Source organism: Ambystoma mexicanum, chromosome 1q (genome assembly GCF_040938575.1).
Source record: "Ambystoma mexicanum isolate Mex_15411 chromosome 1q, UKY_AmexF1_1, whole genome shotgun sequence".
NCBI lineage: Eukaryota > Metazoa > Chordata > Amphibia > Caudata > Ambystomatidae > Ambystoma > Ambystoma mexicanum.
The window spans coordinates 33916526-33928849 of record NC_090922.1 but is presented as its reverse complement, the minus strand read 5'-3'; the positions used below and the strand labels follow the sequence as shown (position 1 = coordinate 33928849).

At 47.0% G+C, this 12324-nt stretch overlaps 1 protein-coding gene across 1 annotated transcript in view; it reads left to right on the top strand.

Annotated features, from left to right (window-relative positions):
- Window positions 1-11665, top strand: part of TMEM231 (transmembrane protein 231) — a 515430-nt gene extending 503765 nt beyond the window's left edge. Inside the window, exon 8 of the mRNA XM_069635458.1 lies at window positions 9682-11665. Coding sequence (XP_069491559.1) covers window positions 9682-9859 — 178 coding nt within the window. The 3' untranslated portion in view covers window positions 9860-11665. The remainder of the gene's footprint in view (window positions 1-9681) is intronic.
- Window positions 11666-12324: the final 659 nt, after the last annotated feature.

Genomic DNA, 12324 nt, shown 5'->3' with positions numbered 1-12324 from the left:
ACAAAGATGTTTCCGTGCAATTGATGCCGCTGTCCTCCAGATATGTTGTCTCATATTCGCATATTGTCCATCCCAGGACTCCAGGCCCAGTCTCCATCTGGTCTAGTCCCTCCTTGACTTGCTTGTTGTCCCCTCTCGCTGTGTCCTCTTCCACGGCCAGTGCAGGACCTGTCTTCTGTCTCTGTAGCATTCGCAGTCAATGAGCCACGAGCCCACCATCCTCCTGTTCCTGTACCGGTGCAGCATCTGGGCTCCCGACGATTGGGTGATCTCCCGTCGGGTCTCTTCATGGGTGACTTTGTGGACCACTCCCCTCTGCTTCCTACCATTCCCATGCTTCTTCTGGGGAATTAAAGAACCCGTTTCTGTCACCATGAACAATCTTCAATCTGGCTGGATAAAATAGCATGTACTGGGTTTCATTTTCTCTTTAAAACCTGCTTTATTTCCTCCAAGATCTGCCGTGGTGGCAGCACCAGTCTCAATCTCATAACCGACATGTTAGCAACCCATATCAGGCCTTTCCATTTTGCTCTCTGCACGAGTGCATCGCAGTCCCGGTAACTGAATATCCTGGCCACCACCAGCCTGGGCCTACCTCCTAGGGAAGGGGGATCTGTGTGTAGGGACCCTTTGACCCCATTCCACCACAAACCATCTCGAGATACCCTTGCTGCCAACTCTATCTTGCACCACTTCTCTAGGAACAACTCCATTGAGTCGCCCTCTTCCCCTTCAGGAAGGCCTGCTATGTGCAGATATTCTTTGTGAGTGGCCCTCTGCATCTTCTGCCCATGCCTCTAGCATTTTAGTTGTGTGCAACAGCCAAGAGACCTGTTTTTTCAATGCTTGGATGTCTCCTTGCAGTGTTGTAACTTTGACATCTGTCCCTCTTTGCCTTTCTATAGTTTTCCGCATGTGTGCTCTCAATGAATTCAGTTCCTCCCCTATCGTGACGATTTTGGACACCAGAGCCGTCCTGGAGCTCTGCACCGCCATCAAAACTTATGGGATTTTGTCTTCCAGGGTGGTGGGTGTGTCCCTTTTAGGTCCGGGGGTCTTGGCAACACAGGATTCTGTGAGTGGGACCTAGGTGTCTCGACTTTATAATTTTTTTATTGTGTTCCTTTACTCTCTGCCATAGCTGCCATCCTTTGCCCTCTCTCTGCAGCTTCAGTACAGTCAGGGATCGTACGTATTGTACCATGGGTAGGGCTTGGATGTCCCCTCAACCTCAACTTTCTCTTGTCTCCTTAGACTCCTGCCATCTAAATGGCTCCTTTATTCTTATAGTCCCCCCCCCCCTCCTCTGTATCAACAACCCCCTTCTTGGAGGTTCTGGGGAGCATATTCGTTACAAGGTGATGTGGTTCCTGTAGTTGGGATCCTCCACACATCCATGACCATGAAAATGGATCAGTCTGTTGGGGCCAATGGGGTCTGGTTAGCTGCGTTGCCTAATCCCAGGTCCTCCTACCATCCTCAGTGTCGGTGACGTCTCTGCTGTAAAACCAAGTATTATTGCGTGTGGGCACAGGAGTGCCTCTATGTGCTGGCACACGGTCCTTGACTCCTTCCTGTCTTCCGCCGCTCGGATGCGGCTCTGTAATGCAGCAGAATCTTCTTGCCTCTCTGGACCGATTATCTCCTCACCTGTGGGCGGCGCTGCCCGGTTTCAGCCATGCTTGGCCGTTGCATCTGTGGGGTCTCGGAGTGCCGGTCCTCGGTTTATCCTGATGCTTCGGTTTCACTGCGCTCCTTTTGTCAGCACTGGTTTGCCGCCGCCATTTTGTAACAAGTATTCCATATGCCTGTCTCGGCTTCAGCGTCCGCCATGGGTCAGCGAGGGCTTCCAGATCTCCCATAATTAATCTGTGGGTTCTCCACATATTCACCCCAGCACCCTGGGGGCATCACACATATGTGCCGATACTGGGTTGCAGTCAGCATAATGGAGGAGAATTATCCCCCCCGCACTTTCCCACTTCCCCCTTCCCATGCACTTGCGCGATCTGAATGACACCTCTCCTAGTAGAATCGCTGTCTGTCTTCCCTCTGTTCCTATCTCCCTTGCCTCGTCGCGCCTTGAAACACCTGTGTATAGGCGCATTATAAATGCCTTATCATATCATATCATTATGGCAGTTGGGAGCGGGGGCCTCAGAGGGTTAAGTCTGTATCCACTGCCCGCTGGCCACGCCCCCATTTGTTATGTTTAACTAGTTTTTCATCTTTATATAGAGACAAATCTGCATTCAAATTCACCATGTGGACACGTTTTTCCAAATTTTCCCGAGGGGAGAACCCACCCGAACCTCACAGAGGGTGCAACTTGCTTGCTACATTCACTTGCACAGTGTATTATGGGGCCCCTTGGAAAAACACAGGGCCACGTTTGGTTTCCAGTCCACCCCTTCCCTGAGATAAAGTTAAACAAAAGTTCATGACCAGAATGGTTGTCTGATACTCACTCATAGTTCCTTGGGTCTCATTCCTGAGACCACATAGAACTAACCATGTCTCTTTAGTTAATTGAACCTTGGTTCCGGAGACTCTGGTTACATGAAGGACTCTTTTAGCACTTTGAGTCTTGCTCCAGAGACCCTAAATTGCACTAGCAATATTTTGTCAAGAATTGGCAAGCCTGGGCTATTGACAGTCCATTTCTTCGGTGTCTGCCTTGGGTTGATTGTCAAGTCATCCTTGTTCTAGCCCAGCACGTCCCCCACCTACCCAAGGATAATCTCTCATGGATGAGCTCACTTATATGGAGCTTCTTTCTCACTTCTCATGTGGTCTCTGAGGAGACTCCACTATATTTGTCTTCTTGGGTTTCGTCACAAAGCTGGGTAGGATCAACAGACGAGTGGTACAGAAGTTTGGGATAAAACCTGCACATTGATTCAGAATTGTTGCATAAGTGGGCCAACTAAAGAAACTAGAACTCAACAATAGGAAATCAAACAACAAAAACGTCTCTCGGGGTTCCCATTCCCAGACCGGAGATCCCTTCCGTGGTGTATTTTATCAGTGTTCAGTCACTCGTGGTGTTTTAAGTAAACCACACACTTCTTACTTTCCTTCTGTTGGATCAGTTCCTCTGCTTCTCTGCTTCTTGTCCTAGCCTTCTGGGGAGACCACACCCCTGGTCTCAAGACTCTCCATGCAATTGTACACTAGGTTAGGGCAACAGCAGATGGCATGGATGGATGACAAATGGATGAGCGCCAACACTTCAAATGGGTGCTGGCCTTCTCTGTAGGTATGGTCAGGTTGCCTCTTTCTCTGTCTCATGGTCTTGGCAACCTTCCCAATACCCCCCTGTCTGATCTATGTGAGAAACCTAATGGTATTCTCCCAGGTAAGCCCTGAGATTCCTCTATTCAGATGACCTGAGGAGGGTCATCGCTTTTGGATCCCAACCCTGAGGGTGGACAAGTGAGGGAGGACACCTGGGTAGGGGAGTCCGGGTAATACATCTGGGAAAACCCTCAGATGAGACGTGGTATCCTATTAGAGCAACAAGGGGGTACGGAAGACCTCCCAGAGGCCTTTATAGGATATTCGGTTCTTATCTCTCTTGAATAATCAAGATAAGTCCAACATAGTAGAATGACAAGAGTGGGGAAGTACGGGAACCAGAGGGAACAAAATCTGTTTGGCTATAACATCAACAGATCCTTCCCCAACTCAAGTCAAAGGACTTCTTATTCACATCCATCCAACCATTCCAAATTGCCAGTAAAAAAGGATAGGATGGGGGGAAAGGGAATTGTCCCGGTTATATAAAAATCAAGTTGGGCATTCCCCTTCTCCCCAATTTCAGCCACCTTATTACCCTTTGCCCTGTAAGAACCTTCATTGGTCTTGACCCGTTTCCCCCTCCCCAATTCCAACAAGTACTGGGACGAGAAAGAGATGATCGAGAGCAATGAAGATTACCCATAGACACAACATAGAGCGGCCTACCATCTAACACCTTTGAATTGTCCCACTAATAGTCAGGCACATTTCCCCAATTGTGCACACCTAACTCCTGCAGTATAAAAGGGGTGGTTCTGCCAGAGTCTGAGAGCGAGCTGAGGGTGCTGACTGGACCAGAGGAGCCAAGACGCAGATTGCTGCAGGAAGAGGAGCCCAGAAGGACCGGTGGAGTGCGGGCGCCGAGACAATGGCCCGGTGTGTGTAAATGGCTGCAGCGTGGCGAGGGAGCCGTGTCTACAGGAAGCCGGAGAGGGACAGAAGGCACTCTGTTGGCCTTTGTCAGACCAGTGCTCTTTCCCCTGGGACTTGTACCGGTCCCAGGGGTGTCTGAGGCGCAGGGGTGAGACCCTGACCTTGACCCAACAACCTTTTGACCTGCTCGCCAGCGCTGCACTACTATTGGTGAGTTTTGTGAGGCAGAAAGAAATTCAGTAGCATGCGGGAGCGTTGAGAAATATGAAGAGCCCGGTGAGTAAAAGCAAGAAAAGGCAAAGCAAAGCGAAGCAAGAAAAAGGGAAAAGGCAAAGCGAAGTAAGCGAAAGCTGAAAAGCGGGAAGAAAGCAGAGTGGAGTAAAAGAAAAGGGCACTAGAGGTGCGGAAACAGCGAAGAGTGGGTGCGAGTGACCCGAAACGGAGAAAGACCGCAAAGAGACAGAGAGAAGGAAACTGGACAGCCAAGAGAGGGTGCAAGCGACTGAAAGTGAGAAAGAGGGTGCAAGCAACCCGAAATAAACGCAGAGAATGCTAAAGGCACATTTATGAGAATATTAAGGTGCAACAAAGCACGGTGAGAAAATGAAGGTGCAAGAGAGCAGGGCGAAAAGCAAAGAGAAGTGTGCAAGAGCCACAGAAAGGTGGAAAGAAGGTGCAAGTGTGCACAATAGAAAAAGGTGTGCAGGAAGCACAGTAAAGAGGAAAGGGACAGAGTGGAAGAGAAGAAAAGATGCCAAAATAAGGAGAGGGGTTAGCAGTCAGAGTGGTCGCGCCTGGGAGGTGCAAAGAACCTGGCATTCTTGAAAGTCTCAGATACTACCCCCATGAAAGAAGTGTACAGTGAAAGGTACATCCTGACAAGAGGAACTTTTTTGTTTGTGTGTTTGTTTGTTAAACTGTGTAAAGAGGGGCTTTGGCTTGGAAACCCTAAAAGGCCCACTAAAGAAATGTTTAAACTTTGTGAAAGAGGCCTAGACTTGGGGAAGGGAACTGTGAAAGGCCTAACAGGGACTGTATCTTTTTATTTGGAACTGGAAGGATCGAATCTTGGGGAAGGGAACCCCAAGAGACCCAGAGACATTGTGAACACTGTTGACTTGCTGCAAGAGCCCTAAGTAGAAGGTTCCAAGGGCAACCCTGTTGAATTGAACTATTTTGAACTGGCAGAACGACACCTATGGTTAAAACTACCTGAAACCAGCTGTGGTTTACATTTCCTTTTGATTCACAAGTTTTCCTTTAAGAAGACCCCTAACACATTTGATTTAAGAGTGAGGGCAAGCGTAGGTTTGGACACAGATGAACTTTGGCTTCGGACTTGAGGACATCCACAGCCCGTAGAAGCATCAGTTGAGGGAATAATCCTCTCTGAGTTAGGGCTAGGTACACATTACACCAACCCCACAAAGTTTGATAATACAAGTTTTCAAAATGTTACATTTGAGTCTGTGTCTCTCTTGACACAGTGCCTGTCTCACATCTACCTTTTCAACAAGCTGCAACAGTCATACTTAAGGGTGTGTCTCCTACAACTCCTGTCCACTCTTCTACACTGTGTATCTCATTCACCACATTCTGTTCTTCGTCAATGCCTCATCATGTGCTTGCACATCGGTCTTTTCTTCACTTTGTGCGTATGTGCTTGTTCTTCTCCAACTCCTCCAACCTCCTTTCTGCAGTTTCTTCTCTCTGCTTACTTTCTCCCTCTCACCACCTGTTTTAACTTCTGCCCCCTCCTGGGAAGCTTACTCCTCAGTGTTCGCTTCCTCCTGATGTCTATTCCAAGCACCTTGTCATTGACCTTCTCCCGATATTTACTCCAACTGCCTCTTAAAGATAATGATGTTCTCACCTGCTGGTATCTTTTCCAACCACCTCTCCAATGTACTCCCCAACTCTCTGGATTGTCAGTTCTCTGGCATACCTCCAATTCACTCCAACTGCCCCGCCTCTAGATTCGCAGAAGCGTGGCCTAAGCCTCGATTCATGTTGGCTACCTTTTTGGATTCTCACTTAGCATCTGCCTGGAGCGGGACTACTTGCTGGGAGCTCTGAGGGTTGGGTCTGCTCATGGCAATGTTTCACGGTAATGTAGACTGGAATGAGATTTCCTTGGTGCATGGCCACCTGCATGTGCTGTATCATTGCGAGTAGCATACTCTAGCATGTAACATGTTTTTTTCTCTACATTCTAGCATTCATGTGGCATAATTCTTTCAGTGATCTGGAAATACACTCCTTCTCTGGCAGCCCTGGTAAAACACCCTCTGGGCTGTGTAGGACGTATCTTGTCCTAACATCTCACAAGAAGTGGGGCTCCCATGACCACTTTAAGGGGACAACCCGTTTCAGCGAGAGTTTCATGTGGATTGGCTACCTTGCCTATGTTTGTGGTTTCCTTAAAGGGGTTACTGCAAGACGGAGACGGCATGGTGGGGTGGGCAAGGGAACGCTTAGAGAGCAATGGTATCTGACTCCCTGGCCACCTTGCTCTCTTGCCCCAGAGTCAGATAGGGCACTTCGTCGCAGCTCAAACCTACAAGCCACCTACTGGTCTCAGGAGCCCCTAAGTTATCATTTGTTGGCTCGTGACTGATAGGCAAGTCTTTTGTTATATTGTTGCCAATCCCTTCAGTCCGGAGTATGCCTCCCAGCTTTCATACTTCTCAATCGTTGCCTGTCTTTTTATTTGTGGGCATGTTTTCTTTAGTTTGTTGAGCAGCTTGTAAGTTCAACCATCCTTGGTTGAGGCTCCCAGCTCGCTTAACATTTCTCTTTGCTAGGTTTGCTTTCTCAGGGGTTTCTAGGCTTGGGCTCTACCAGGCACAGCTTCATACATCATTTAACGATCTGCCAACCACCACCACCACCACCACCACCACCACCCCCCCCTTCCATCATTTGGCCCTCTTGACTTTGACAATACTAGTGCTTCTTTTGACCTTCTTGTCCACTGCCGTCGCCTTTTTTCCTACTCCTCATGATAACACTCTGTCCCTCCTCTGCTTCTTCCCACTTGCTTTCCTTCTGCTCATCTCTCCCTTCTCTGATTCGTTTCCTGTTCCTGCATTGTTTATTATGGCTTCCTCTTTCCTTCCTTGTTGCTTTCCCGTTTCTTCTGACATCTCCCCTCTGCTTTCCTTCTGATCTTTCACTCCTAGAACACCTTCCTCTCCTTGCTGTCTACTCCTTCCTCCAACAGCCTGGTCTCATTCGCTCTGTACTTTGATGGTCTGCAAACTCCAGCCTCTTTTTATACTCTGAATATCAACATCCCCATTAACCCGCAGCTCAAAGTGGATTTACCTGTATGTCTTACCTGTATGTGTTTATTAGTTTGCCCAAGGATTGTTTCCTGATATTTGGTCCCATTCCCAGTGGAGATAAAGTTCTCTTAAGTATCAGTGACCTGAGCTGATGGCACTAAATGCTGAGTTGCCATATTGGAATCAGGCAGCACTTATTACCATCCCCAGCATGTGCTTCCTCTTCTGCTGTGTCTTGCCTTCGCAGAACGAGCAGCCACTGCTGAGTTAATCAACCTAGGGTAAGTGATGAGGAGCAAAGAGGGAGTAAATGTGTAGAGGAGAAGGCGCGGAGGAGAGATAGAGAGAATAAAATGACTTAAGAAAGCAAGAAAAGAGTAAGAGAACAGTGTGACAGAAATGGGAGGAGTGCAGAGAACGTGAAACACCTGAGCGAAGTGGGCGAAAATGGGAAAAGAATGCTGCGATATAGGAAAAACTAGAGTGAAGGAAAGTAGACAGCACAATGAGGATAAGTGGAGAAAGGAAAGCAGCTGAAAGAAATAAGGATAGGTGAGAGGTAAAATAGAGGGAAGGGCAGTCCCTGTAGAAGGGAGAAAGGCAAAATGGGGTGAAGGAATGATGGGCGAGAGGGAGAGATTGTAAAGATGTCAACTTGGATGAAGAAAAGAGAACCAAGAGAGAAGAGGAATGCAACACACCAGCTAAAGAGTAAAGTGCTGATGGGATGTTGGGCCATATATTCTAAAGTGTCTGATTACTTACCCCTCTCAGATGAACCAGGGTCACTGGGGTGGTGGTGCCCGGTCACATCACATCCAGGAGGACCAACATGGTATTGTGACCCACATGACACGCCTGCCAAGAAAGGCCACCAACAGCTAAAGTAGTGTTCTAGAGTACTGTAAACCACCAGACACTGTGACTGACTGGCATAAAATTGTGATACACCCCTCCTTGGAGATAGAGACACACCCAAGACATGGATCATTTAGAAGCTCAGACCTCCATATTTCTGTTGACCCTTGTCGGGGTCACTATTTTATTTAGGGGAGACAGACCCTGACAGCCAAAATAAAGAGAAAGTCCAGCAAAGATCTGTCCCATATCATCTCTTCATCCCTCAGCCATCACACATCATATGCCAGGCATCGCAGTTAAATGTCTGGTACATCTTTTAACAGGTACTACCATCAAATTACAAACTCCCATCTAAATGCTATTGATAGGACTGGGGCATTTCAATGCTGCTCATTTCATTATTAGGCTAAGAGTGAAACATCCATGTGCCTCTGCGTCACCCGGCTAACTCTATGAAGGCATCTGTAGAACATGCTCTGGAACGGGGGCGGGGGCCTCTTTCCTCTGCCATGCCCACCTCATCTCCCCAGATGGGAAAGGCAAAGGAGCTGGGCAGACAGGGTGGAAGGGAGAGCAGGCTCATCGCTTCTTCTCTGCTCCCCACCTTCCCTTTATTTCTACCTGATTCCCGGGTGTATGCAGTGGGGTGGCGAGTCTGGCAGTGGGTAAGCAGGGGTGCTGTGCTACCCCATCTGTGTGGGGCGGGGCCTGGCGGAGCAGGCAGTCCAAAGGAGAAAAGATACCTGTGCATCAATCTATAGTACCCACTCTCAGGGGCAGTGGCGGCGCCAGGCAGGTAGGTGATGGGTCCCTCCCCCACGCAACCCAGTGCGCCCCCATTGTCCCTCTGCCCCCCCCCCCCCCAACCTACGGCACCAAAAGCTGCCTCGCCACTGCTCAGAGGCCATTTTTGTTGTGTGGACTAAATGCTATACAATGGGAGCCTCCAATGCACACCTCTTTTCTATGGAAAGTGGCTACGCTAAAAGTGAGGGATGGTTCTATCCAGAATTAATATAAACCAAGGTAGAACAATATAAAGGGACCTTTCATTATGAAGCAGCATTCAAGAATACATCTCTCCCAGTAGGCCTGGCCTGTCTGCTTGAGTTGGACCGATAATCCTTGCCCGCGGCGCGGCCTAATCCGTCCCCGCATAGTTCCTATAAATATGTTCCATTTCCTTGCACGCATGCATCATGGGGCCAGAACAGATGAGTCCGTCGCTTCTCAGCCTAGGCTGCCTTCAAGTCTCCTCTTTTGTATTTCTCACAGACGTTGAAGCCTGTTCGTATTTCCTGTTCTTTGGTTTTATGCAAATCCCTTTTGTTCAAGTTTCCTTAGCGCATTCCACATACCAGCCAGGATTCTGGGAAATGATCAAGTTCGCCTGGATCCAGTATGTCAGCATCCTGCTCATCTTCCTCTGGGTTTTTGAAAGAGTGAAAATCTTTGTATTCCAAAACCAAGTGCTGACAACAGTGCCTGTTCCACCGGCTCAGCCTGCTTCATCCTACAAACTGCACCAGAGCTGAGCAGACGTCTCCCAACGTGAACCACGAACTACAAGGACGGAGGAACACGTTCCATCTACTTTTCATGCCAGGGCACTGTCTGGAATACTTTCCTCTGGCTGATATTTGTAAAAGGTTTTGCAGGGATTGCACGCACTCTTTTCCACGCTGTATATCTTTGTGGGATGTCGGCCTTCATTCAAAGATATTAAGCTCTCTTAATAGCGGTAAAAAAGTAAAGAGAAATTCTTGTACCAAATGTGCTCTGTGTTGCAATTTTTGTATTTTCTCTTCTGACCATACTGTTATGAATTCTGGGTTGCCCCTTAGTGTAGCGCGCAGGCATTGTGATCAGGAAAGTCACTGGGGTAGATTGTTTTCAAGCAATGAGCGAGCATCAAGGATTCATGTGGACTTCTCTGGGCAGCCTGCTCAGGGACACAGAGCCATTGCTTCACTCGGTGAGGCGCAACGTGCAACGTTCTCCGGTGCGCCACTGGTGGTGTGTACATTCCACCTGCGACCTTCTTGGTTCCAGAGCAGTGAGAAGGCGTTACTGCCGCCGCCGCATCACTAGAACTGCACTAGAACTGGCTGTGGCAGAAGATGAGCAGCGTTTATGGAACAGATGTCTTGGAGTAGTTTAAACGAGTAGGAGGTCTAGTGACATAAACGAAGATTACAAATAAAAACATATTTGAGCCAAGAGTTTAAAACAAGAACGTTTTGCACGGAAAATGGGGGGGAAGATCTCTGCTAGCATTCTTCATTCTAACATGTAATCCAGAAAGAGAATCCACCAGCTTATTTCCCGATTCCACTGACCCATAGCAAACAAATGGGTTCTTAAAGTAACTAATATGATGACGATTATATACTGCAAGGACTTCTCCCCTGATTTTTTATAGCAGCCTTCAATAGGGGAAAGCCATACCGGCTCTGACACCGCCTCACTCAAGGGCAAAGTGAAGCTGCCACACGGGCATCGGCTTCCAAGTGCTGATATCACTTCATATTTCTTGCTAAAGATTCATTAGATAGTGGTCCCTCAGTCTGTAGGAAATTCAGCTCTAGCTCAAAAAACACTGTTCTTGATACCCATATTTTGGTGTCGCCAAATTAGACAAAAGATGTCCCTAGACCTACACCTCTTTTTTTGTTCTTTTTGTTCCTGTTTCTTTAGAGAAAGGCCATGTGCAGATCTTGACGTAATCATGGTTAAATGCAATAGTGGTACGCAGAGAGTTATAGCAATAACAATGACTTTGCTTTAAATCCATGTCTAACAGTGTCCATACCAACATCCCAAGTCAGTCGATGTTGCAGGGAGGTTTAAGCTGACCACTCGCTCTGATTTGAGTATGCTAGGACCTCTTAGGTGAACATCTACCTCAGAAAATAAACATTAGATTGTAATTCACACTAGCACCTCCAAGCTTTGACTTCACTTAAATTAGTATTTTTCTAAAGCAAGGAGTTTTGTACTTGAGCAATTCAGATTCTAGAACGGTTTATTTTTCTATGCAGTGGATTCATAGTTTATGCAAGAATTACTAAATTCTTCAAAGCTACAGAAGATGCTTCCTGTAACAAACCTTTAGATCTATTTGTATTTGTGTGGGAAAGAATCACGATAATATTTTCTTATATGGACTTGGTGCATGGCACTTTTGTGTCTCTTGTTTTATGTCACAATATTTTCAATTTTGTATATGGAATTTCGCATTGGTTTAATTTTAAATGCTGATGTTTATTAATTATTTTGTAATTAACTATTTTACTATTTTTTTGTATCTTTTGCTAATAAAATGTTATTTTGCTTCCAAATGCAAGCTTCTGAGTTATAGTATACTCAAATGTATTCACTTATGTATTTAGTGATACAGGGATTGTAGGATTTGGAACAATGCAGTAACTAAGAGAGCACACATTAGCTCAATATTGTCAGTAAAGTTGGACAAAGTATAGGGCTTTGTGTTATTATGCTTGGACTACTGCAAAACTCTAATTTTGCTACCACTTACAAAGTGCACATCTGACATCGGTATGGCCTGTCCAACATATTTGTAGATCTTGTAAAAGTCACTGTAGTGTTTTGTGGTCCAGTGAAATGTAATCTCATGGTGTGACTATACAGGAATAGACTGTGAATGTAAGTACCTCCTATTCTGGGCAGAAGAAGTACACGTGTTATCGGGAGTCAAAGACTTCTAGGTGCCGTGCCATAATTTGTACTACAACTCTGCTCGGATAAAGGTGAGGTGAGGTAAGGTAAATCCTCTTATAAAACTCCCTTCTGCCAATAATGTTGGCCTCACTGTGTGTGGCTATGTAAAAGAAAGTCGAGGAGGGGGTGTTAGTGGTAAAGTGGAGAAGGCAGGTGGGAATATATGTGGTGTTAATGGGTGCACGTCAGAAGCACCCACTACCTGTATCACACACAGGTAGTGGTTTTGTGTTCAGGGTTGTGGGGCACACAGGGAAGT